Source organism: Phyllostomus discolor, chromosome 4 (assembly GCF_004126475.2).
Source record: "Phyllostomus discolor isolate MPI-MPIP mPhyDis1 chromosome 4, mPhyDis1.pri.v3, whole genome shotgun sequence".
Taxonomy (NCBI): Eukaryota; Metazoa; Chordata; class Mammalia; order Chiroptera; family Phyllostomidae; genus Phyllostomus; species Phyllostomus discolor.
This window is the reverse complement of record NC_040906.2, coordinates 57157298-57181455: the sequence shown is the minus strand read 5'-3', so window position 1 is coordinate 57181455 and position 24158 is coordinate 57157298. Positions and strand designations below refer to the sequence as shown.

Sequence of the window (24158 nt, the reverse complement as noted above, 5' to 3'; positions counted from 1 at the left end):
ACTGAAAGCCATCCGGGTTTGACAATGTAGAGAGTAATTTTTCTAATCAAACTGAAAGCTACAAATGCAGTGAAGGCTCAGCAATGCCAGAAAATGTGCCAAAGTGTCAAACACAAAGTGAATATTAACTAGAGAAGGAAATAATTATTTTAGAAACTTTCTACTGTTATCCAGAGGCCAGGTTTTCGCTGACTCTCATTTAAAGTGCATCTTTGTCTTTAAAAGATGGCAGACTTTTGAAGGTTTTTATTTAGTTATTTCAGAGAGGGTTGGAGAAGGGGGGAGGAACAGCTTGTTTTATCCTTTATTTCTTTCAAATTCATAAACTGATATTCAGAACAGTTTAATGCAAAGAGCAAGATGATGCCATTTTTATAAAATATACAAACACTGTCAGGAAATTCAATGATGCTTGACAAACCTTTAAAATTGCTTACTTCTCTGAAATCCCAAAATAAGTAGTTTGTGGTATGTTCATACCATTCAAGTAACAGCTAGTTTCAGTGAGAACACTTGCACATATGAGAAAGCACACCGGTTTAAAATGTGAGCACACTACAGTGGCTGCTTTCTTGTGATCATACCTCTTTATCCATGACCTTGAGGGGTCTCACCGATCTTCAATAATATATGACCAGTGGAAACCTATTTGGGATACCTCAATGAGAAAAAAAAAAATGTAGCTGTTGCTGCCTTACGACCAAAGTAGTAATTTGCCTTCCTTTCAGAAATGGCACTGACGATTTTTAACTGGATGAGTATCCATGTGGAAATGATTCTGGCACGACAAGAAGTTTGGCACCAACACGCTCAATGAGAAAGAACACCTTCATGCAGATGTCACCTCATGCTCCATACCCAAGAGAACTAGCCTCGTCCAGCATTTAGAAATGAAAGGCATAATCTACTCAACAGAACCACTTTCAAGACATGTATTACCAACAAATGATTTGTAAGTGGTTCTCATCTTACACATCATTCTTAACATAAAGGGGCTATTTAAAATTTACAGATGTGGAAAGTATGAGACCATACAGTGAGAGGTTCGCAATCTGTATTCTGCTACTGCAATTTCTGGAAAATGGAATGTACCTGAGCCCTGGATAGAAAAAGGCATAAAATAAAAATCTAGTTTTCCTATACATGGGGGGACTGTCTTGTAGTCTCAAAGATAATGTCTTTTCATTAGAAACACTGCCAACAATAAAATCAGTGAAAGAACATGTTTGGTTAGCTGGTTATTTTCTTAGAGGAAAAAGGAATAAAGGTTGACAATGTGCACATTGTGTGCTCATTATCTCCACATCTTACCTGGTAGAGCCTTTTCTAATGATGGTAAAGGGCCAGAAAAACTTGTTCACAGTGAATCACATTCTATGAACTAATGAGTTATAAAATAGCATTATTAAGATTTGGGAAACAGTGATCCTTAACCAAATATCAACTGCTAATATACTAAACACAAACAGTGGGCAGCTTAAACCAATCTTGTCAGAGTCAATGAGTTTTATTACTTTATCAATTTCATTGTTTTACAAATACTTCCAATTAATTCCAGGCATAAGTCTATGAGATAGGTATCTTTATTTTCGGGGAGAAAAAAAGGAAAGGAAAAAAAAAGATGCAAAGAGGTTAAACAATTTGTTTAAAATGTTCTGTTTAATGGCTGAGCCAAAATTCAACACTAAGTCTCCCTGAAATGACAAGCCTATGTCCCTTAGACTATTTCCAGTGCTTCTTGATTGTCACCTCCCACAGAAAGTCACAAGTTTAAGGCAATAGAGGTGACTGCTGGAGTCTGGTCAGATGAAGAATAAACCACCACTGTGGTCTGAGGTCAAACTGGCAGCTCTGCCCCTGTGCCTGCTGAGCTGGGGGCCCTGGGGGCCCTGGAGACCTTGGGAGCCCTGGGAGCCCTGGGCACCAAAGGAAGAGGCCACGGCCAACCACCTCTTGCTGCCATAGCTATGAGCCTCAAGGTTCCTGGGCTGCTGGTTATTCCCTTGAGGAATTTTCCCTTTGGCAACTCTCCAGGCCTTGCAATTCACTGCCCCACTGAGGTTAGCATTCTCCAGTCTTGCCATAAATAATCCTCATAAGGATGAGAAAGAGTTTTGATACTTGGTTCTAGCTAAGAAGAGCCAATGCTAACAACTCCCCATAGTCCAATAAGAAGAATAAATCTCAGGAAAAAGTTTGATGGGGGTAGGGGGAGCACATACACATGTAAAAGTTCTGTATTTACATAAACATTCTGAAAAGGTTCATAAAGACATCTGAGAAACCAGACATAATGCTAACCAAGACAAAAAGAAAGGATTTGAAACTGCATATTAATTGGCATTTCAGAGTGAGTATTATTTTAAAACAGAGCAAGTATTGTTTACACTGCCTTGGATGTTGTTCAAAGATATGTATTTTTAATAAGATTGAATCATCTTTTCATTCCAGTCAAAGTGATTTTATTCCATGAATATAATTTCCACGTACTGTATAGTAATATTTTCAATACAATTAGTTGTCAGCATCCAGCCCCGTACCCGACACATGGTGAGCTTTCAGTAAGTATCTGCTAAAAGAAAAAAATCAATGAACCATTGATTCTTTCAGGAAGGTTCCTTGTTCTTTGTTGTTACAACAGGTTATCTATTAAATAACTTCAAACTCACTCCTCTCCAACTAATCCAAATTTAAAACTCCCCCTTCTCAAATCCATACCTGTCCAGAAGTCCAGCTTCTTTACCCATCAACAGAGCCTGAAACTCTCAGCCCTCTTACTCTCCTTGACTACAGCAAAGATTAATAACCAGAACTGCCCTTGGATCCAGGCTTTCCCAGTGCTTCTGGGAGGAGACCACGCCGGGCCTGGGGACCACACAGGCTGCATTTGAGGAAATAAGCACTTTGAAACAGTAGATAATTACACACATGGACACCTAACTTCCCAGCTTATTTTAATAGCTGACTACTATTTCCCCTTAAGAATGTCCTTTTCTTGGCCATTTCTTCCTGACAGCAAGTCACGGAGCTATCCCTCACAGACCTCTTTGAAACCCATGATGGCTTCTGCAGTTTCTAGCTGTAACAAACCCTGGGCTGGTTTCCTCACTGCTGCAGACTTTGCAAGTCTTTCAGTTCTGGAATCACATTCACCCAAACCTAAAATTCATACCCTATCATGGTTAGATTTATTTGGAAACAGTCCAAATGATCAATAACCAAATCAAAAGTTAAAAAAAATACAAAAACATACCAAATACACATGATTTATTACACAACTATTTCAAAAAGCATTTTCAAATGAGCTTTAAATAACTGAAATAATCTATAATATAATCCTGAAGAAAAGGAATATAAAAATAGTATATGCAGTTAAAAATCTAAATGCTACCCCAGCTGGCGTAGCTCAGTGGATTGAGCACAGGCTGCGAACCAAAGTGTCGCAGGTTTGATTCCCAGCCAGGGTACATGCCTGGGTTGCAGGCCATGACCCCCAGCAACCGCACACTGATGTTTCTCTCTCTCTCTCTATCTCCCTCCCTTCCCTCTCTAGAAATAAATAAATAAAATCTTTTAAAAAATCTAAATGCTTATTTAAACATCTGAAAGAATACATTCCATCCACGGCATTACCTAAACTATGTCTGAAAGAATATTGGTTTTACATACAAATCAGTGTTCTGATAAATACATTTGGAAAAAAATTACTTTCCAGGTCCATTTTGGAAGTCCATTATGCATATTAGCCTATTAAAATCCCTGACAAGACATTAGAGAAGGCTTTATTTAACCCAGATGTTCCCCCAAATTATGTGACGATGGAAGTTGTTTTTACACAAAACACGTTAACTATATCTTACTCAGAACACACTCTGCAAATCATGACAACAGCTGTCATCCTAGGAACAGAGGCAAAAGTTATTTCTTATAATTCCCATGACTTTCAAATATTTTGTGATAAACATATCAATTTTGCAACCAGAAAAAATTTAAATAAAAACAGCAAAACATGTTCAGTCCTATTTAATGTCACCTATACTATTTATTGTTATACCGGCTTTGCCACAGCTGGCGGTTCTGGGAGGGTGGGGGAAAGGTGAGTAGAATGCAAAGTGGTCAAAGCAAAGGAATTTCAAATGACATCTAGGTCCCTGCCTGGCCATGTGACCCTTCTCAAGTTACATGCTAAACCTCGGCTTCCCTTTCTGAACAATCTGGATAACAACCACATCCACATTACAGAGTGGTTGTTGACTGGTAAATGCAGTGGCGCATGTCACACATTTACCACAGCTACCTGGTGAACAGTGAGTGTTCAATGAACGCTCACTGCTTGTATGACCAGCCATACAAGATACCACCCATTGTTCTTCAATTACTGGGCCCCAGATCCTGTTAATTAGTGGGTATTTTAATGAATTTACAAATATTCATTCAGCCTATGCAGCAATTAAGACTCCACATCATTTTACACAGTATCTCATAAAATACATCATTTAAGGTAAATTTACCAAGAACACCTTAATGTTCAAAAAAATTTCCAAGTGCAGTGTCTGTGCACAGGTGTTTTATTCTGTTTGAAATTTTTCATTATACTACTAAGAAAAAGTAGACCTTAATTATGATAAATATTTTGAATTAGTTTTTCCATTCTGACATCAAAATATACCTACGAAAATATGGAAAGCATTTCTATATTACAAAAAAAATTGAATCCAAGAAAACATAAATAAAAAAACATTTACCTGTATTTGCTCTAATAAAGACATTTGGTCAATGGTGTGTAAGGTTCATTTTCAGACGAGTCCATCATGCTGCCACCAAAGTTTACATACAGCTTTACACAGTCTGGGACAAATGCTGCCCCTTCATTGCCGCATACTTAAGGCTGAAGGAGTTGGGAGTTACAGACTCCTCTTCCTCTTACCAATAACAAAAATTATGTTCTAAATTGCCACTTAATTCTATAACCATTTATGGCAAAATACAATACCTCAACATCTAATTTATAGGTGGTGGATCTGATTTTAATCTGTATGTTTAAAAAAGCTCTCTTCAATATACAATTAGCCTATAATAAGAATAGTGTCTCAAATTTCACTGCCTCTTTTGAATAATGATGTCCTTATATAGATGTTACAACTGAACATTTTTAATCAATGACTATCAGTCCTAACAAAATTTAAAAAATGCAGTTAGAGTTACTCTCATGATACACAGAAGTGAAATATTAAAAGATAAGGCAACTCCCACAATGGTGAAGTGAGGAAACAATCAAAATTACAATCACCTTGGTAGCACATTCCTAATCTCAGAAGTGGTATTTTTTTCTCCTCTAAAAAGAAATGTGATTTCCATTAAGATTAGTACCCATTTTGTATTCAGTGTTCCAAGAATGGCTTTAGATCTGGCACAGGGACCTTCACAATGGGCTAATGAAGAAAACCAACCCCATCCTCGACTTCCTGGGAAAGAAATGAGAACAGGGCGTGTTCCCTCACTCTTTGTTTTCCAATTAGTATAATAATGATACCAGCATTACCAAAGGCTGTTTTCTAACAAGGTAGGTAATATTTAAAAATTAACAAACATAAACTGAATGCCTGGTGAGTACTGGTGTTACTTCCACACTTTCATTCTATGTAATCACCTTCTCCAACCACAGAAGAAACTCAGGATCAATAAGGAGAAAGAAAGTGACTAAGTCAGAGAACAACAAAGCAGAGATTCAGTTCCAGCTTTTCTGTCTCCAAAGCCATTCTGCAACAGCTGCCTGTTGAGTGCTAATCTGACTTCTGACTGGTCCAGTTTTATTTGAAACCAAAACCAATGCTGTTAAATACCCAAGAGCCAAGTGTACCAGTTCACCTAAGGTAGACAGCAGAGTTAAATGAAGGGTGTTGGGCTCACTTAAAACACTTTCTGGAATGCTGCATCATCTGCCCATACCTTAAATAATCTTTGTTTCTGATGAATTCTAGCCTAGAATTTCATCTTATTTTAGGACAATGTAAAATCCCAACTTGTTGCCAAAACACATTCTTAGATAAAAAATGGACAAACTTGTTTTCTACTTTTCAGTTTTGTCCCCATTTTGAAGTGTAACTCCCCAAAAAACTGGGGAGAAGAAGGATGCACAGATTATTCTTTCCTAGGTATCTATGGGACAATTTCATCTCTTCTATTAATGTTATCTCTAAATTCTCAGTCTCTTCTTTCATAAACTGGAAAAAATACACTTTATTATTTGGTCTTATTCTTCAGCCATTATGTTCACATCAAAAGGCTAATTTCTTATACCAATAGAAGAATCAAAACATAAGACTCTTTAAAAATTTAGACTTCAGGGTGTTAACAGAAATGAGAATTTTTATGCACAAGTTAATGAATAATTGCTTAATTCTTAAAACCTATAACTTAGTCTATAAATTATATGCCACTCTATTATTATTAAAAAATAGGAATAAGTAATATAGGATGTAAGTGCTGGGTTAAAAACCCTGCCCATGATGGCCAAATATTTTGTTTTATCTAAGTTTGAGATGGAAATGACATTACACAGAATTTACACTTACATTACTAATAAAATGCATATTTCTTTTATAAACACCGCTGCAGGGAATAATTCTAAAAGAGAATCTCAAATCAAGAACTGAATTGTATAAATAGAGTGATGAGAAATTGACTACAGCTCTTTTAATGATGCATTTGATGATGACTTAACAATTCATTAAGTAATGGCTGCAAAAATGAATGTTAAATGCCGTGGTTTGCTGTATATAATGTGCTCCAGTGTACAGTGCACACCACGTTTTTGTGCTCATTATGCACAGGATTACTATGCCCATGGTGTGTAATCATTATACTCATGTATAATGCATATCCTTATTTTTCCCTCAAAATTTTGGAAAAAAAAAATGTGCATTATACACAGCAAAATATGATACTCAGTTCGATACTATGCATAAGTGAGCTTCGACCACCCCAGTGGACAAGTATTTTGCTGGTCTCTATCTCCAACATTGACCTCTTGCTCAAGTTTACACAAATTCAAATAATATCTATCTAATAACTGATCACTACATGTCAAGGTATGTGCAGTAAACTAAATTAAATCCACAGTATACACAAAAGTAGTCAAGAATATGGCCTCTGCTTTTTAGGGCTTCACCATCTAGTTACTTTAATCAAACACACCAGGGAAGACTACTAGCTCATTACATTGTAAATTGCATGAAGGATCCTAAAATGACCACTTAATAATAGCACGTGGGTAGGGGAGAAAAGTAAATCCAAGTGTCCATCAATTGGGTATTGCTTATATAAATCACGGTTCATCTCTACAAAGACATAATACATAGCTTGGGAAAACAGAGCCCTTTAAGCAATGAAATGTAAAAATTCATCAAGTTATATTAAGTGAAAATGCAAGGTACAAAGCAGAACTAACTGTGTATATATAAAAGAGAAAAACAATACACATGCAGTCATTTACTCCTGAGTTTAAGGAGATGTACTGTCCACTAGGGTAGTCAACAGCAATTAAAGGCTCTTCAGCACAGAGATATGGCTAGTGTGACTAAGAATTTAAATTTAAATCTCATGTAATTAATTTAAATTTCAAATATGACTCAGGGTAAAATATTTTCTATTAAAGACAACTTGTTTTGTAGAGCTTGAATCAGGTTAACAATTACACCATTTAGATTGAATTTTTTAATGTGGGACCTACAAACTTTTAAATTGCATTTGTGGTTCATGTTATGTTATTGTACCATTGGACAGCACAGGTATAAAGTATCCTACCAGAATTTGTTAGAACTGGTAACACTGATTGCCACTGCGGAGAAAACCTGGGTGACAGAAACCAAGGGGCTGAGGGTATAACTCTATTTTGTCATTTTTCTCTTTTGAATGTTGTGCCATCTGAATGTATTGCCTATTTAAAAACAGTGAATCAGTGATGTGACCTATAAACACCACTGTGAAGATTGTCCTTAGCATTAACTTTCAATTTAACTTTGGATGAAATCTCTCCCCCAAAAAGCAATATAATTCTTTTGAAGAGATTATATATACATGGTCTTTGGCAGAAAATGGTTTCTTATAACCTAAGACCACAGAAGTATTTCACAAACTAAAGGTGCTAGAGTTTACCAAACGACCATAAGAGATGAAAGCCTTCAAAGCTCAAACTGCTCATTTACGCCAGCCCAGTCTAGCATTTAGCACCACTCACTGCCTTTGCCACCATCAGAGACTGTTCTGTTTTTTATTTTCTATTCATTGAATATATTTTGCCCATTTTCTTGTTCCTTTCTTCATCTACATCCCAAAGTAAAAATTTAATTATCTCTATATTTCCATTTAGCACAACCTGCATCCACTTGGCTAACTAAAAAAAAGAAAAATGCCAGGGAAATTCTCACTTTCACAACTCACAAAATTAAATTTTTCGATGAAGTAGTAGTGTAAAAAACATAAGCAAATCACTAAGTGTTCGATAAAAAGGAGTAAATGGGTATTATATACCCAACTTTTTAAGTTAAAGCATCTAGCTTTTCTTTGAGTAGGTACAGTAGGTAGGAGCAAAAAATGGGAAGAAACCACTCCCATCATCTGGTAGAGCACTCATGTGAAAATTAAATGACCCTTTAACACTGTGTAGGAGTTTTACTGCCAACTAATAACTGAATCATAAAAGCCTGAGAGTCATAGTAACTGCTTCAGACTATAAAATACAGATGCATCCTTTAAGACAGTGACTTTTGCCTCTTTCCTCTTTCTATTAAAGCAGTGCTACTTGACTATCAGATATAAAAGGAAAGAGAAACAAAGGATTGCTCCTCTCTCTGACGCTTTCATTTTGTGCATACCTTGCATCCACTATAGCACAAAAGAGAAAATATATTCAATGGCTCTTATAGTTATCTTGACTACTGTTGGCTTAATTGGTTGAGAAACTAGGGCACATCCACCAGACCTGCAAATGGCAGGGTGGAAGCCATTTTCAGATTTAGCAACTGAATTTCCTGTTTTTCCAGCATATCTGAACTGATACACGGCTGTAGCAGCTGTTAAAACTGTGGTCCTGTGACACAACTCCCCTTGGAATTGACTAATACTTCCTTACTTCCATTTCTCCAGAAATAAAATAGCATGTGTGCAGGTTAGAGAGATGAAAATTCTCAAGGACTAGTGACAAATGACCCACCTAGGTTTGACTATCTTAGCTTTATTTCCTTACAAATATATCTTGGTATAATATAGAAGCTGTAATATTAGGCGAGAAAGCGAAATGGTATACTTATTTTTAAAATTTATTTACTTTTATTAAATTTATTGTTCATAGCAGCACAATTTACAATAGCCAAGTTCTGGAAGCAACCTGAGTGCCCATCAGCAAATGAGTGGATCAAAAAACTATGGTACATTTACACAATGGAATTCTATGCAGCAGAGAGAAAGAAGGAGCTTACACCCTTTGTGACAGCATGGATGGATCTGGAGAGCATTATGCTAAGTGAAATAGGCCAGGCAGTAAGGAACAAATACCACATGATCTCACCTTTGACTAGAACATAATCAACAAAAGAAAAAAGCAAACAAAATATAACCAGAGACACTGAAATTAAGAACAATCTAACAATAACCAGAGGGGATTAGGGAGGGAACAGTGGAGAGAAGGCTTTTCAGGAACTACTACTATAAAAGACACATGGACAAAACCAAGGGGAAGGGTAGAAGCAAGGACAGGAGAGGGGGTTGGCTTGGGCGAGAGGCAGGGATGGGCAGAAAATGCAGACAACTGTAACTGAACAACAATAAGGTAAAAAAAATTATTAAGGTGACATTGGTTAATAAAATCATATATATTTCAGGCGTACAATTTTAGAATACATCATCTGTACACTATATTCTGTGTTCGCCACCCCAAGTCAAGTCTCCTTCCATCACCATTTATGCCCACATTCCCTCTTCTACCTCTCTCCACTTGCCTTTCCCTGTTAATCATCAATCTGTTATCTGTGTCTATGAGTTTTACTTTTTTTTTCTGAATCGCTTCACCTTTTCCACCCAGTCCCCTCACCCACCTTCCATCTGATAGCTGTCAATCCATTCTCTATGAGTCTGTTTCTATTTTGTTTTTACATGATTTTGGTCATTAGACTCCACATATAATTGAAATTATATGGTACTTGGCTTTCTCTGCCTGGCTTACTTCACTTAGCCTAATGCTCTCGAGGTGTACCTATGTGGTTGCAAAAGGTAAGATTTCCTTCTTCTTTTAAATGGTCAAGTAGTATTGCATTGTGTACATGTCACATAACTTTTTTATCTACTCATCTACTGATGGGCACTTGGGCTGATTACAAATCTTGGCTATTATAAATAATGCTGCAATGAATTAGAGGTGCATATATTCTTTCAAACAACTGTTTCAGGTTTCTCCAGATATATTCCCAGAAGTGGAATAAGGCAGTTCACTTTTAATTTTTTGAGGTAATGCCATACTGTTTTCCACAGAGGCTGCACCAATCTGCATTCCCACCAACAATGCATGAGGGTTCCCTTTTCTCCACATCCTCACAAGCACTTGTTTTTTGTTGATTAACTGATGATAGCCATTCTGACATGTGTGAGATGATATCTCTTTGTGGTGATTAGTCATGTTGAGCATCTTTTCATACGTCTATTGGTCATCTTATATCTCTTCAGAGAAGTGTCCATTCAGTTCTTTTGCCCATTCTTAAATTGGATTTTTTGGGTGTTGAGTTTTTTAAGTTCTTTATAAATTTTGGATATCAACCCCTTATCAGATGTATCATTGATGAATATGTTTTTTCACTCAGTGGACTGTCTTTTCATTTTGTTGAGGTTCCCTTTTCTGTGCAAAAATATTTTAGTTTTATGTAATTTCATTTGTTTACTTTTTTCATTTGTTTCCTTTGCTACAATAAATGTGCAAGATTTTACTGCCTGTTTTCTCCTAGGAGTGTTATGGTTTCGAGTCTACCATTTAAGTCTTTAATCCATTTTGAGTTTATCTTCGTGTATGATATAAGGTGGTCTAATAACATTTTTGCACATATCTGTCCAGCTTTCCAACAGCATTTCTTGAATAGACTATCTAAACCATTGTATGTTCTTGCCTCCCTTATCAAATATTAATTGACTATAAAGGCATAAATTTATTTCTGGTATCTCAATTCCACTTTATTGATCTATCTGTCTGTTTTTATGCCAGTACAACGCTGTTTTGATTACTATAGTCTTGTAGTGTAGTTTGATGTCAGGTAGCATGATTCCTCCAACTTTGTTCTTCCTTTTCCAAGATTGCTGTGGCTGTTCAGGGTCTTCTGTGGTTCCATATAGATTTTTAGAATATTTGTTCTATTTCTGTGAAATATACTGTGGGTATCTTGATGGGAATTGTGGTGAATCTATAGCCTTCTTTGGGTAGTCTAGACTTTTTAATGATATTGATTCTTCCTACCCATGAACACAGTGTATGCTTCTACTTATTTTTATCTTCCTTAATTTCTTTCTTCAGTGTCTTAAAATTTTCTGAGTACAGGCTTTTTACATTCTTGGTTAAACTTATTCCTAGGTATTTTATTTTATTTTTTGATGCAATTTTAAATGGGAGTGTTTTCTTAGTTTCCCTTTCTGATAGTTCATTATTGGTTTATGTAAATGTGACTCATTATTTTGTATCCTGCTGCTTTACTGAACTCATTTATCACTTCTAGTAGGGGTTTTTTTGTGTGTGGAATTTTTAGGATTCTCTAAATACAATATAAAATGATCTCCAAGTGACAACAGTTTTACTTTTTCTTTTACAATTTGGATGTATTTTATTTCTTCTTGTCTGATTGCTGTGGCTAGGACTACAGTACTCTGTTGAATAAGAGAGGTGAAAGAGGACATCCCTGTCTTGTTCCCAATCTTAAGGGGAACGCTTGTAGTTTTTACCCATTGGGTATGATGCTGGCAGTTGTTTTGTCATATATGGCCTTTATTATATTGAGGTATGTTCCCTCTGTTCCCACTTTCCTGTGAGCTTTTATCATAAATGAGTGCCAGATTTAACTAAATGCTTTTTCTGCATGTATTGATAACATCATGTGGTTCTATGTGGTGCATCACATTTATTGATTTGCAGATATTGTACCAACCTTGCATCACCAGAATAAATCCCACTTGATCATGGTATATGATCTTTTTAATATATTGCTGGATCTGCTTTGTTAATATTTTGTTGGGGATTTTAGCATATATATGCATCAGGAATACTGGTTTATAATTTTCTTTCTTTATAGTGTCTTTTTCTGGTTTTAGAATTACAGTGATGCTGGCCTCATAACATAAGGTTGGGAGTCTTCCCTCTTCTTACATTTTTTGGAATAGTTTAAGAGGGACAGGTGTTAGTTTGAAATGGTATTATTTAATTTTAGCAAATACCATACAAGAAGTCAGAATCATTAATTTATAGGCACAACCACATTTTGGACACAAACTACCAAAACTCAGGTTCTTTTTTAATTCCATTTCAGAGGCTTGCCTCCAAATCACTTTGTTTTCAAACATCAAATCCCACAAATTTTGGCATTTTGCCTCTTAATTCTGCCCAAAGTAATTTTCTATGAGCCTGAGGCAACTACAAAATTTCTGTTCTATTGACACATACTTCCCACTTTTTTAAACCAATTATGTATATTATTTCTAATGCTCTAATATCAATGGGACAGGGGGTCCCAATGGGGTGGAACAAGAATAATGAGAAAATTCAAATAAGGAACTCTCCCTGCTCACCTATCACGTTGATTCTTATCTCACAACCAAAAACCTCAAAGCCTTAACAAGGCCACATTTTTCTTTTCTAGAGAGTAGGCAGTTAAGAAAGTGACCCAATTTTGCAGTGTGTTGTGCTCTTCCCACTAAATTCCTGAAGACCTGCCTCTTAGTTATATCCCTGAACTATATAGCATGAAAAACACAGATGTAATCATGATATGGCCCATCACACATGTTGGAAACTCAAATACCTTCATTTATTGCCAAGGAAGCTTGGAAATTCTGATCTTTGTAAATATTTGTAACTATTTAAAATGTGTTAAAAGTTACAAATAGTAATTACTTTTCAGTGTTTTGGCTACGATCAAGTGTAAAAGTTATAAACAGTAATAAGTTTTCAGATTTGAGTTGAACTTAAACTATTTTTCTTGCCTTTGCATTCTTTCCTGTCTTAATAGTGACCTATGACCATCCCAATTAAATCCTTTATTTGTCAAACTACTGGACAATTCAATTCTAGATCTAAAGTTAATAAATAGTTTTAACTTATTTCAATCTATAAACAGTACTGTGAACTTGACCTATATTAATAATATAACCCAAGTTCACTCTAGCATTTTCTAAAATTAGTCAGTCTGAGCCTTTTCCAAAGAGTTCATTCCTCAGCTGTGAAGTTTGTATGCAAAGCTGAAGACCGTTTGGCCCTTTATAAATAGTCATGGGAAACTTCTTTCTCCCATACTTTTAGTTTGTTTTTACTATAACAGATGGGAAAAAATTCAGCAAAGTCATTTTTAAAAAGTCTTAAAACTATCATACTAATATTAGAACACTAAAAGCTTAAAGATATGAAGCATCTTTAACAATAAAAATGGGTGCTGAAAATTATAGATACCACTTGACTTAATTCATAAAATAAGTATGAACTCAAAAATCTAAATAGAAACCCCTTCTACTTTAGTCTAGCTCCTAGGCACATCTGTTTCTAAATATCTTAGCTACATCTCAGTCATTTTTTGACATAATTTCTCTAGCACAGAAATTTTCAGATCTTCTCTATAAAATATATTCAAACTTCTTATAAATGTTAAAATTCCACAATGCTTACAAAGAGGCCAAGCTTAAGGCTTCACTTGAGGAAAAAAAAAGTATCAATTAGGAACCACAATTCTGAAAAACCTTTTGCCATGAGACATATATTATTTTATATAAACAGAATATAAATAATTTTGTTCCCATTTATTTTTAAGTTCAATACTTAGAGGATTCCCCAGTAAATACATTTTAAATTAAATAACCACTATTTCATTTGCCAATTTTATTAGTTAGGTCGGGGGTGTCAACAAACTTTTTCTGTATATGGGCAGAGGACAAAGTCTAGCTTTGTAGGCCACATATTCTCTGTCTAGACTTCTCAAACGTAACATGAAAGCAGTCATATACAAAATTGCAAATAAGTAGGTATGTCTCAAAGTCAGCAGAACTCTCTACAAAAACAGGTATAGGATTAGAAACTAATATCCAGAATATGTAACAACTTCTAACACTCGCCCTAAGCAGTGTGGCTCAGTTGGTTGAGGGTAATCCACAGTAAAAGGTCACAGATTTGATTCCTGGTCAGGGCACACACCACAGTTGCGACAGCTAGACACCGGTTGGGGGTGTGGGTAAAGCAACCCACCAATGTGTCTCTCGCACACTGATGTTTCTCTCCCCCTCTCTCTCCTTTCCTTCCCCTCACTCTAAAAATAAAGAAATAAAATATTAAAAAACAAACAAACCCTGAAATCAACAACCAAAAAACCAAACAATCAATTAAAAAATAAGCAAAGGACTTAAATAAACATTACTCACAAGAAGATCTATGAATAGACAAAAGCATGACATGATGCTCAATATCACTAATCATTTAGGAAATGCAAATCAAAATTTCACTGAGATACCACACTCATTAGAATGGCCACTATGAAAAGAGAAAATGATGAGGGCTGGCAAGGATGTAGAAAAATTAAAAACCTGGCACACTGTTGTTGGGACTGTAAAATGATACAGCTACTTTGGAAAAAGTATGGTGGGCCTCAAAAAGCTAAAAATGGAATGACCGTAGGATCCAGCGATTCCACTTCTGGCTATATACCCCCAAAAAAGTAAAAGCAAGTTTTCAAAGAGGTATTTGTACACCCATTTTCCTAGCAGCATTATTTATAATAGCCAAAATTTGGAAGCAACCCAAGTGTCCAATGACAGATGAATGGGTAAGCAAAAATGTTATATATGCATACAATGGGATATTATTATTCAGCCTTAAAAAGGAAGATTCTGATATGGTGCAACATGGATGAGTCTTGAGGATATTATGCTACGTGAAATAAGCCAGTCACAAAAAGACAAAGAATGTTTGATTCCATTTATATGAAGTACCTGGAGTTGTCAAAATCAGATAGAAAAAAAGTGGAATGGTGATTACCAGGGCTGGGGAGAGCGAACAGGAGTTTTGTTTAATGGTACGGAGTTTCAGTTTTGTAAAATGAAAAGCATTCTGGAGGTGAATGTTGGTGATGGTTACACAATAATATGAATGTACTTAATACCACTGCATTGTAACTTAAAATGATTAAGCAGTAAATTTTATATCATGATATCTTACCAAAATAAAAAAAAAATTGAAGAAAAGAAAAACAAATACAGGTAGAGGGCCCATTTTGAGACAAGTCCCAGTACTTTTGCTGATCAGTGAGTTGTACTATTGCATTTTAAGTTCTATATAATGTTTTCAAGTTAGCACAAAAGTACTATTTCTATGTAGAAGCCAGAGAACTTATGTGTTCATATGACCCATAGACATGAACGAAGGTGGTGAGTGGAGATTCCTGGTGGGAGGGGGATTGCAGGGTGGAAAGGAATAAAGGGAGAAAAATGGGACAACTGTAATAGCATAATCAATAAAATATATTTTAAAATAATAACATTTTTTCTTCAGGCATGTCAGTTGAAATTTACTATATATAATTAATGACATTTGATACAGTTTCTTTTAGCTTTACAACCTATGGTTAGTAATGCCATGTAAATTTTTAGGATTGCTGTCAAATGTGCTTTTTTCATGCAGAAATTGTAAGACTATAGGATATTTAAATTTTTCTTATGAAGAGTCTAGTGTAAATAATCTTTGAATTGATAGCACTCATTGACCAGACTGTGATCTATGCAGTTTCTTGTAGTAAATTAAAAGTTTCATTTTTATTTTTTAAAAACAGTACTACTTCTACACAAACATCATGTCGCTTTATTTTTTCCTAGTTACATATAATTTTTCCATAGTTACAGATAATTTTAGTAAAGCTGTTAATATCAGCAGTCAATCTCCCAGTACCTAGAAAAATATGTTTTACATAAAATAAGGCCTCACAAGTTATGACTAATTAATTAAATGAAAGCAGTTGTTTCAGTAACCTGAAGCTTGGCATTTATTATTATATAAATAAACTTGGCATTTCAATAATAAAGTAAGGCCATAATGTTATTCAATTACCCTCTAACAAATTCAGAGGAAATCAGACTTTGAACAAAATGTTTAGCATCATCTTAATAAACAATTTCACCTTTCTTATTTGGCAAATAACTTTAATAGATGCCTAACAGCAAAAATAAATACAGACTGTCATGTGACAAAAGAAGACTGTCAGTTTACTGAGTTAAATTCTATCATCCCAAACACGAAAATGTTAGACATGATTCTGAAGACATAAACCAAATATTTAAGTTCCTTCTCAAAGCTAAGTATTATGTTTCTTATGCATTAGAATTTGTAGGAGTTTTTAAAAAATAAAATTATTTTTAAATAATTTTTTTAAAACTCAAGAGAAGGCATTTATAAAACCACTTTAAACAAAAATATTCTTTAGCCATTGAGTAAAATCCATGACAGCAAAAGTACTGGTGACAACAGGCCCAGCGAGGAGGAGGAGCACAGATTTGGGGACCAGACCCTGTCTCCCTACTCTTTCATCCCTTACAGTTGTGTAGCCTTGCTATGGGAAGCTCTTTGAGCCTCAGTTTCCACAGTTGTAACAGTTAATATACTTCCTCAAAAAGGAGTAACAATTTTTTTAAATACTAATACTGTAAAGCACCTAAATGGATCTTTAATTAAAAAAATAAATAAATAAAATAAAGTTGAAAGTTAGGATATTGAGTTCCCGAAAAATAATTATCACCCTCCATTCCCTTTATGGCTTCATCTCCACCCCACCTGTTGATATCTACTCAATCAAAGGTCCTCAGATGTGGGTGCATATAAGAATCACCTGAGCCACATTTTAAAACTCCATGCCCAAGATGACAGCATTAGTAACCACGGTTTGCCTCGCACAACCACATCAAAATGACAACGAAACTATAGAACAACCATCATTCAGAACCATCAAAAATTGAGTTGCATGTAAGCTCTACAATTACGGAATTAAAGAGGAAACTACATCAAGACTGGTAGGAGGGGTGGAGACATATACGGGCTGGTGCTACATCCAAGGGTGGCAGATAAATATCAACAGAAATATCTTGGGAGTAAAGGTTCCTAGCCCTACAACAGGCACCCCAGCCCAGGGTTCCAGTGCCAGAACTTGAAGTTGCCATAACTTTTGGCTGTAAAAACTAGCAGGGACTGAGGCTCTGGCAGACAGAAACTGCTGGAATCACAGGGAGTTCCTCTTAAAGAGCCCACACACAGACTAACTCAAACTCATTCCCTCTGAGCCCCAGCAAACTCTTTCCCTCTGGTTTCTGAAAGGCACCAGAAACATACTCAGAGGAACTGAGTTGTCTGGCATCAGAGCAAGATCTTGGGAGCAGCTTTCTCCCAGATAGAACTGCTGTCACTGTTCCCTTCCTGAGCCCTCCTCCAACAGAGCCACAGAGCCAGCAGACAGGTGCCATATCTGAGACTCCATCAACTTGGCTCATACTGTTTGCCCCACCCTGGTGATTCCCTGAGGCCTGACCCACTCAACTTTCAGGTCCACCCAAGCTGTTTCCAGTGGATTTTCCATACAAATGGGTTGTCTTGGCCCATGCTTCAGATTCTCCTAAATTCTCTCAAACAAGCATGCATCTGGCTTCAGCAAGCCCCATACCTCTCACTTAAGCTGTCCCAGGCCTGGCACTATCTAGCAGCAACCAGCCTTGCTGCACAGTCTGGCTTCGCCTGGCCACCTCCAAGTCCAGCACAAGTAGCAGCTATCTGCAGAACGCTTTGCAGCTTGTGCTGTGGGACCTCAGAGAGAACACAGATGGTAACTGACCCTGGATGTGCCAACAGCAATCAAGGCTCAACTATAAGAGGAGGGTGTACAGAGCCCACACATTGGCCACACCTCAAGTAGCAACTTAGGTAATAGGGGAGGCTGTGCCACTGGACCCTTCAGAACACCTACTATATCCTAATATAGAATACTCCACCAAGTCTGGGAAGCACAGCAGCTCTACCTAATATGTCTGCCAAAATGAGGAGACAAAGAAACAAGGCCCAAATGAAAGAACAGAACAAATCTCCAGAAAATGAACTAAACAAAATGGGGATAAACAATCTATCAGATGCAGAGTTCAAAACACTGGTTATAAGCATGCTCAAGTAACTTAGTGAGGACCTCAAAAACATAAAAAAAGATCCAGTCAGAAACAACTGCTTCACTAACTGAAATAAAGAATACCTTCCAGGGAATCAACTGTAGAGTGGATGAAGCCAATAATCAAATCAGTGATTTGGAATATAAGGAAGCAAAAGCAATGAATCATAATAGCAAGAAGAAAAAAGAATCCATAAAAATGAGTACAGTGTAAGGAGTCTCTGGGACAACTTCAAGCATACCAACATTCGCATCATAGGGATGCCAGAAGGAGAAGAGAGCAAGAAACTGGAGATCTATTTGAAAAAAATAATGAAAGAAAACTTCCCTAATTTGGTGAAGGAAATAGGCACACAACTATAGGAAGCACAGAGAGTCCCAAACAAGATGAACTCAAAGAGGCTTATGCCAAGACATATCATAACTAAAATGCCAAAGTTTAAAGACAAAGAATCTTAAAACCAACAAGGAAAAAGTAGTTAGTTACCTACAACGGAGCCGCCATAAGACTGTCAGCTGACCTTTCAAAAGAAACTTTGGAGCTAGAAGCGAATGGCAAAAAAACATTCAAAGTGTTGTAAAGCAAGGACCTGCAGCCAAGATTGCTCTACTCAGCAATGGTATCATTTAGAATCAAAGGACAAATAAAGATCTTCTCAGGGAGATAAGCTAAAGGAGTATATCACCATCAAACTAGTGTTATGAAATGTTAAAGGGTCTTCTTTAGGGAGATCTAAAGTATGAGCAATAAAATGGCAACAAATACATATCTATAAATAATTGAATCTAAAAAACAAAATAAAGAAGAAGAATAGAAACTGAATCATGGATACAGAGAGCATTTTGAAGGTTGCCAGATTGGAGGGGGATTGGGGAATGGGAAAAAGGAGTGAAGGGATTGAGAAGTATAAACTGGTAGTAACAAAATGGTCATGGGGATGTAAAGTACAGCACTAGGAATAGGGTAGCCAAAGAACGTATATGCATGACCACGGACATGGACTTTGGTGTGGGGAATTGCCTGAAGGAGTGGAGGGAGAAAAGGAAGGGAAATTGGGATAAATTGTAATAGCATAATCAATAAAATATAATTAAAAATAAAATATAAAATAATAAAAACTCCATGCCCTTGTCTAAGACCAGGCAAAATCAGGATAGGTAGGGTTGTGAGAGCATGGGCACTAGTATTAAGATGCCCAGGTAATGCTTGTGTTGAAACTTTAGATAAGGCATTCAAATTCTAAGTAGTAAATAAATGTTAGTTACCAAGAACTCAGTTTATACAGTCAGTGCATTTCAGAACCTGTAATATATCTACATAAAAGCTTCAGAAAGCAGCTGCTAAATTATTCATTAATTTTTACACCATCTTCAATTAAGTTCCTGGGTCCAAAGCGGCAAAAATTTAAAGTATTAGGCTTCCCCCCTCCCCAACCCACCCTCAACCATTCCTGACGATTGTTTCAGAATCAAAACATTAAGGTTCCTCAAAGCAATGTCAACTACACTGTTGACATTTAAATTTCAGAGTCATTTTTTTTTTAAGTATATCTGTATGGGATAGTAAAAAAATACAAGCACAAGTAGCTCTAAAGCTAAGGTAACCAAGATGACTATTTGAGATTTAAATGTATCATACAGTGGTTAGAAAAAGATGAAAACAATTAATGCAACTAGTCCCAAATTTTCCTTCAGGCTTTGCCACTAATTTGCTATCGAACTTCTGCAAAGTCACTCAGTCTCTCTGGACATCAGATTGTCATTTATAAAATATGGAGTTGCACTAAATTTCTTTAAAATGACCTGTTATAAGAAAGCAAGACCTGGAAAATTATAGAGAAGTCCTATAGAACAGTAATATACAAGATTAAGGGTTAAACTAGGTTAAACAGTAATATACAAGATTAAGGGTTAAACTAGGCCTTGTAAACTATTAGAGTAATGAGTCACGACTTAAGTAGTTTTATAATAAGGAATTTACTTCCCAAACCTTAACATATTGACTGAGCTTGCTTCCTGCCACCTCCTAAATACCTATTCCTAGGATAAAATTTTTCACAATTAAAGCTTTTTAAATGTCTTCATTTTTTTAGAAAAATGACAAAAGCAATACTTAATACTGAATATTCAAAAAATAGTATGTAATAGGCACTTAGGATATGCCTAGAGACAAGATAGATAAGTGAAAGAAGACTGATAAATAAGTAATTTTTTGTTTATACTTTCATATACTGATAACTTCTCTAAATAAAATAATGTAGGTAAAATGTGGGGTGCTTGTAGATATATTGAAGCATTATTCCAGATGTCACTCCTTAAATTTGGAGGAGGGCAAAGTTCCCTAAAAGTATTTTCTTCATAATCGAGAAATTAGGTAAAACAGTTTTGTAAATTCGTTCCATAAAGAATTTATTAAACCTTTAAATTATCAAGAGTAAACTCTGAAGTATCTTACCTATAGTCACGCTTCTCACTAGCAAACTCTTACCATTCCTTCATCTGAGAGCCATCTGACCCCATGTGTTTTACTCAAAAGTATTAACTGATTTCTAAATACCCATAAGTATATTTCGTGTATGTGCATATGCTAAGTTCTTTTTTAAAGTACTTTAACCTAATCCATTTTCAAATCCACCCATTTAATCCTATCTTATTTTGTGATACCTTAATATATCCCAGTATTCCTGAAAGCTGTCTAATCTTCAATTCACGTCACTCTGCATCTCCCTTAATCGGCTCGTGCTATCATGATTAACATCTTTCTACACATGTATTTCTTTACTCATGCATCCTAATACGACAGTACATGGAAGAATATATAATACCTAAACAACGAAAAACCTAGGGAAAGAATAGGAATGGAAGTCAACAGTAGCACAGCTCCTTGCAAAGGGGAGAAGCTATTTGAAACAAAATGAAAATTAATTTATACACTACGTAAGCACTATACTAAATATATTTTATATTAGTCATGTTGCTTTGAGACTTTTCCATGTTTCCTCTAGACAACTGCCAATGTTCGCATGGTCTCCGATGAATAAACATGCTGTGACTTGCTTCTAAGTAAAGGCCTGTCATGGTCCAGGGAAAAAATGACTTCCCTATTCCTCGATCAGGAACACTGTACAACTCTCATTCATAGGTTACAACGTCTATTTTTCCTTAAGGCTTTCCGGAAAAGATTTCTGGAATGTTTCTATTCCCTTTAGGGCATTTCCAGGATCAGATTATCAGAAAAGAAACCAAGGCGGGGGAACAATGTAGGAAAAAGTTATGCTGTATCAGAGGGGTTTCCCACTTCAGGAACTCAACCAGCACGCAAGTTAAGCCTTCACTGTTTACCAAGACGAAGGATGTTTTCAGGTTCTGCCCAGCTCTTGCAGAACTACCTGTTCTCAATACTGTTTATCCAAACGCTTAGCAAGGTGATATTAGCATATCTGGCAGGAAGACATGCTTCATTTAATATTAACTCACCATGTGACAGCCCCTTCACCTCCAATCTCTCCTCAAACACGTGTATACAAAGAAAAGTATGGTTGTCTGCAGTCTGACTTCGCGCTAGTCTTTGGCACCAGCAATTGGTCACAGGCACACACACCCCCAATCAGAGGTTCGCACCCCGCCCGGTCCCGGAACTGTCAAGCGGGCTGACAGCTGGCACACACCCCCACCCCCTTCGCCCTCCAACCGCTCGCAGAAAGCCCCTTCCAGAGTCACCTTGACATTGCTCACCTGCCTGGGCCTCCGCTCGCGTCCAAGGAAACTTTTTCCCCCTTCCCGGGAGCTCACTTACAGGTATCGTCCGCCGCTCTCCCAGAGCCCCAACAAGGGGCCCTTTGTTACAATTTTTGCTCCTGCACTCCTCACCCAATTCCTGGCATTCAGCTGCTCGTCAGCAGCTCAGAGCAGCCCCAGTAGGAAAGCAATGAAAAACTACCAGATCCCCAACCCTGGGCGGCCTCCAAGGAGGCCGGAGGAAGCAGCCTCCTCGGCCGCGTGTGGGTTAGCCAGCTAAGGCCGCTGGCAGAGCAGCCGAGTGGCCAGCCAGGTGAACGCTCAGAGACCCCGCTGCCCCCATCCTCCCCGTCGAGTGGCAGCGCGGCACTCGCGGCTTACCCAACTGGGGCAGTGGAGGGTGTCTGCATCTCCTGGGCGTCCTGCATGCTCCGGGCTCGGCCGTCCATCACCCGGTGGATCGCTGCGCGGGCTCCAGCTCCCAGGCGGCGCGTCACTGCTGGAGTGGGAGAGGCCAGCCGGTCAGGGCGGGACGCGCGCCTTCCCGCGGCCTGAGCAGGGCTGGCGGCGCGTCAGAAGACCGCCCGAGCCACCCAAACCCCGGCCGGGCCGGCCCGCCTCCGGAGTGCGCTTCCACCTGCGGGCCCGCTCCCAGCCCGCGGGCGCAGGGAGCTGCGGCGGCAGCTGCAGGCGCTGCAGCCCCCGCCCGGTGGGGTTGACTAGGTAGCCATTTGGCGCCTCTCGGGGAGGGAGAGGCGCTGCCCCGGCTGCGAGGAGGAGGAGCGGGGCTAAGGGCTAGGCGCACAGGCTCCGCCGCCACGCCTGCAGCCTGCAGCGCACCCCCGGGCGCACAAACAAAACGCCCAGGGAAAAAAACTTGAATAAAAGTTGGGAGGGCTTCTTTCTCTTTTCCCACCCAGGGCTCCTACTTTCTTTTGAGAAGACAGAGGCTCGCCTGTTCTCTCCCGCGGCTTTCTGCCCCACTCTTCCCTCCCCCGGCCCGAGCGCTCGCAGTTCGGCTCCCAAGCCAGGACTTGAAGGGAGGAGAAAGCCGCAGCCTCGCGGAGGCTCAGCCCAGAGCGGGCCGGGCCGAGGCCGCGCCTCCCCCAGCTCGGCGGGCGGGGTGCCGGGCGCTGGCGGGGCGCTGCGGGGCCTCTCCCCAAACCGGCTCACTCACCCTGCCCCATTTCCCTGCCCAGAGTTCGGGAGCTCGCAGCCTCCTCCGCCGGACGGCCACCCAGAAGTGGCGACGAGGCTCGGTGGCATCGGAGCGAGCGAGGCAGAGGCAGCGAGCCGGAGAGAGAAACGGGGCGGGGGCGGACCGGGACGGAGTTGGAACTTCCTTCTCCCTGGGCTTTTGGGTCTTTGGGGTCCGGCTGGCGAAGCCGAACGGAAAGGAAGCTTCCAGCCGGAGTGTTCCTATTCTCACCGCTAGGGCATCGCCTCGGAAGGCTCCGCACGCCCCAGCGGAACAGGTAGGGAGGAAGTCAGCGTACCTGCCCTTCGAGGACCTGCGAAGACCCTACGGGAGGACCCGGCGGCTGAGGCGATGCGGAGACAAACTAGCGAAATGGGGCCTACAGCTTGCCCTCCCTACGCTCTGATCTTCCCTTTCCAGGGTGGGGTGTTTTGTTTTGTTTTTTCAACCTGACCTCGAGGATTGCTATTCTGTTAAAACTACCTGTGACACTGTGATCTGTGTAATTGGTGGCAGGTTTAAGCTTGCCCTATCGTCAGAGGCATCTTTCTTGCTTTCTTTCTCACCTTCTTTTCTCCAGTAACAGCTGTGACATGAGGACTGTACAATATGTCTAAGAAAAATCTATAAATTAAGAATCGAATGATAGATCCTATTTACCTCTTGGAAATGAGGAATAAGGGGATCACGTAGACACAGCTGTATGCTTGTTTGTAAGTTTTAGTTCCCACGTGCATGCTCTTTAGATCATTCTTCACACCTGACAAACAGGTATATTTGCATATCTCTATATTATCGTG

The 24158-nt window shown here is 38.4% G+C and overlaps 1 protein-coding gene across 6 annotated transcripts in view; it reads right to left on the bottom strand.

The window, feature by feature from the left end:
- The window catches only part of COBLL1 (cordon-bleu WH2 repeat protein like 1), a 161902-nt gene extending 138257 nt beyond the window's left edge, over positions 1-23645 (bottom strand). Inside the window, exons 1-2 of one of the 6 annotated variants that reach the window (XM_036023384.1) lie at positions 23338-23645; positions 22542-22659 (exon numbers count right to left, since the gene is read on the bottom strand). In XM_036023384.1, coding sequence (XP_035879277.1) covers positions 22542-22659; positions 23338-23347 — 128 coding nt within the window. In that variant the 5' untranslated portion in view covers positions 23348-23645. The other 5 variants (XM_036023380.1, XM_036023385.1, XM_036023379.1 and 2 more) reach the window with 5 other exon arrangements.
- Positions 23646-24158: the final 513 nt, after the last annotated feature.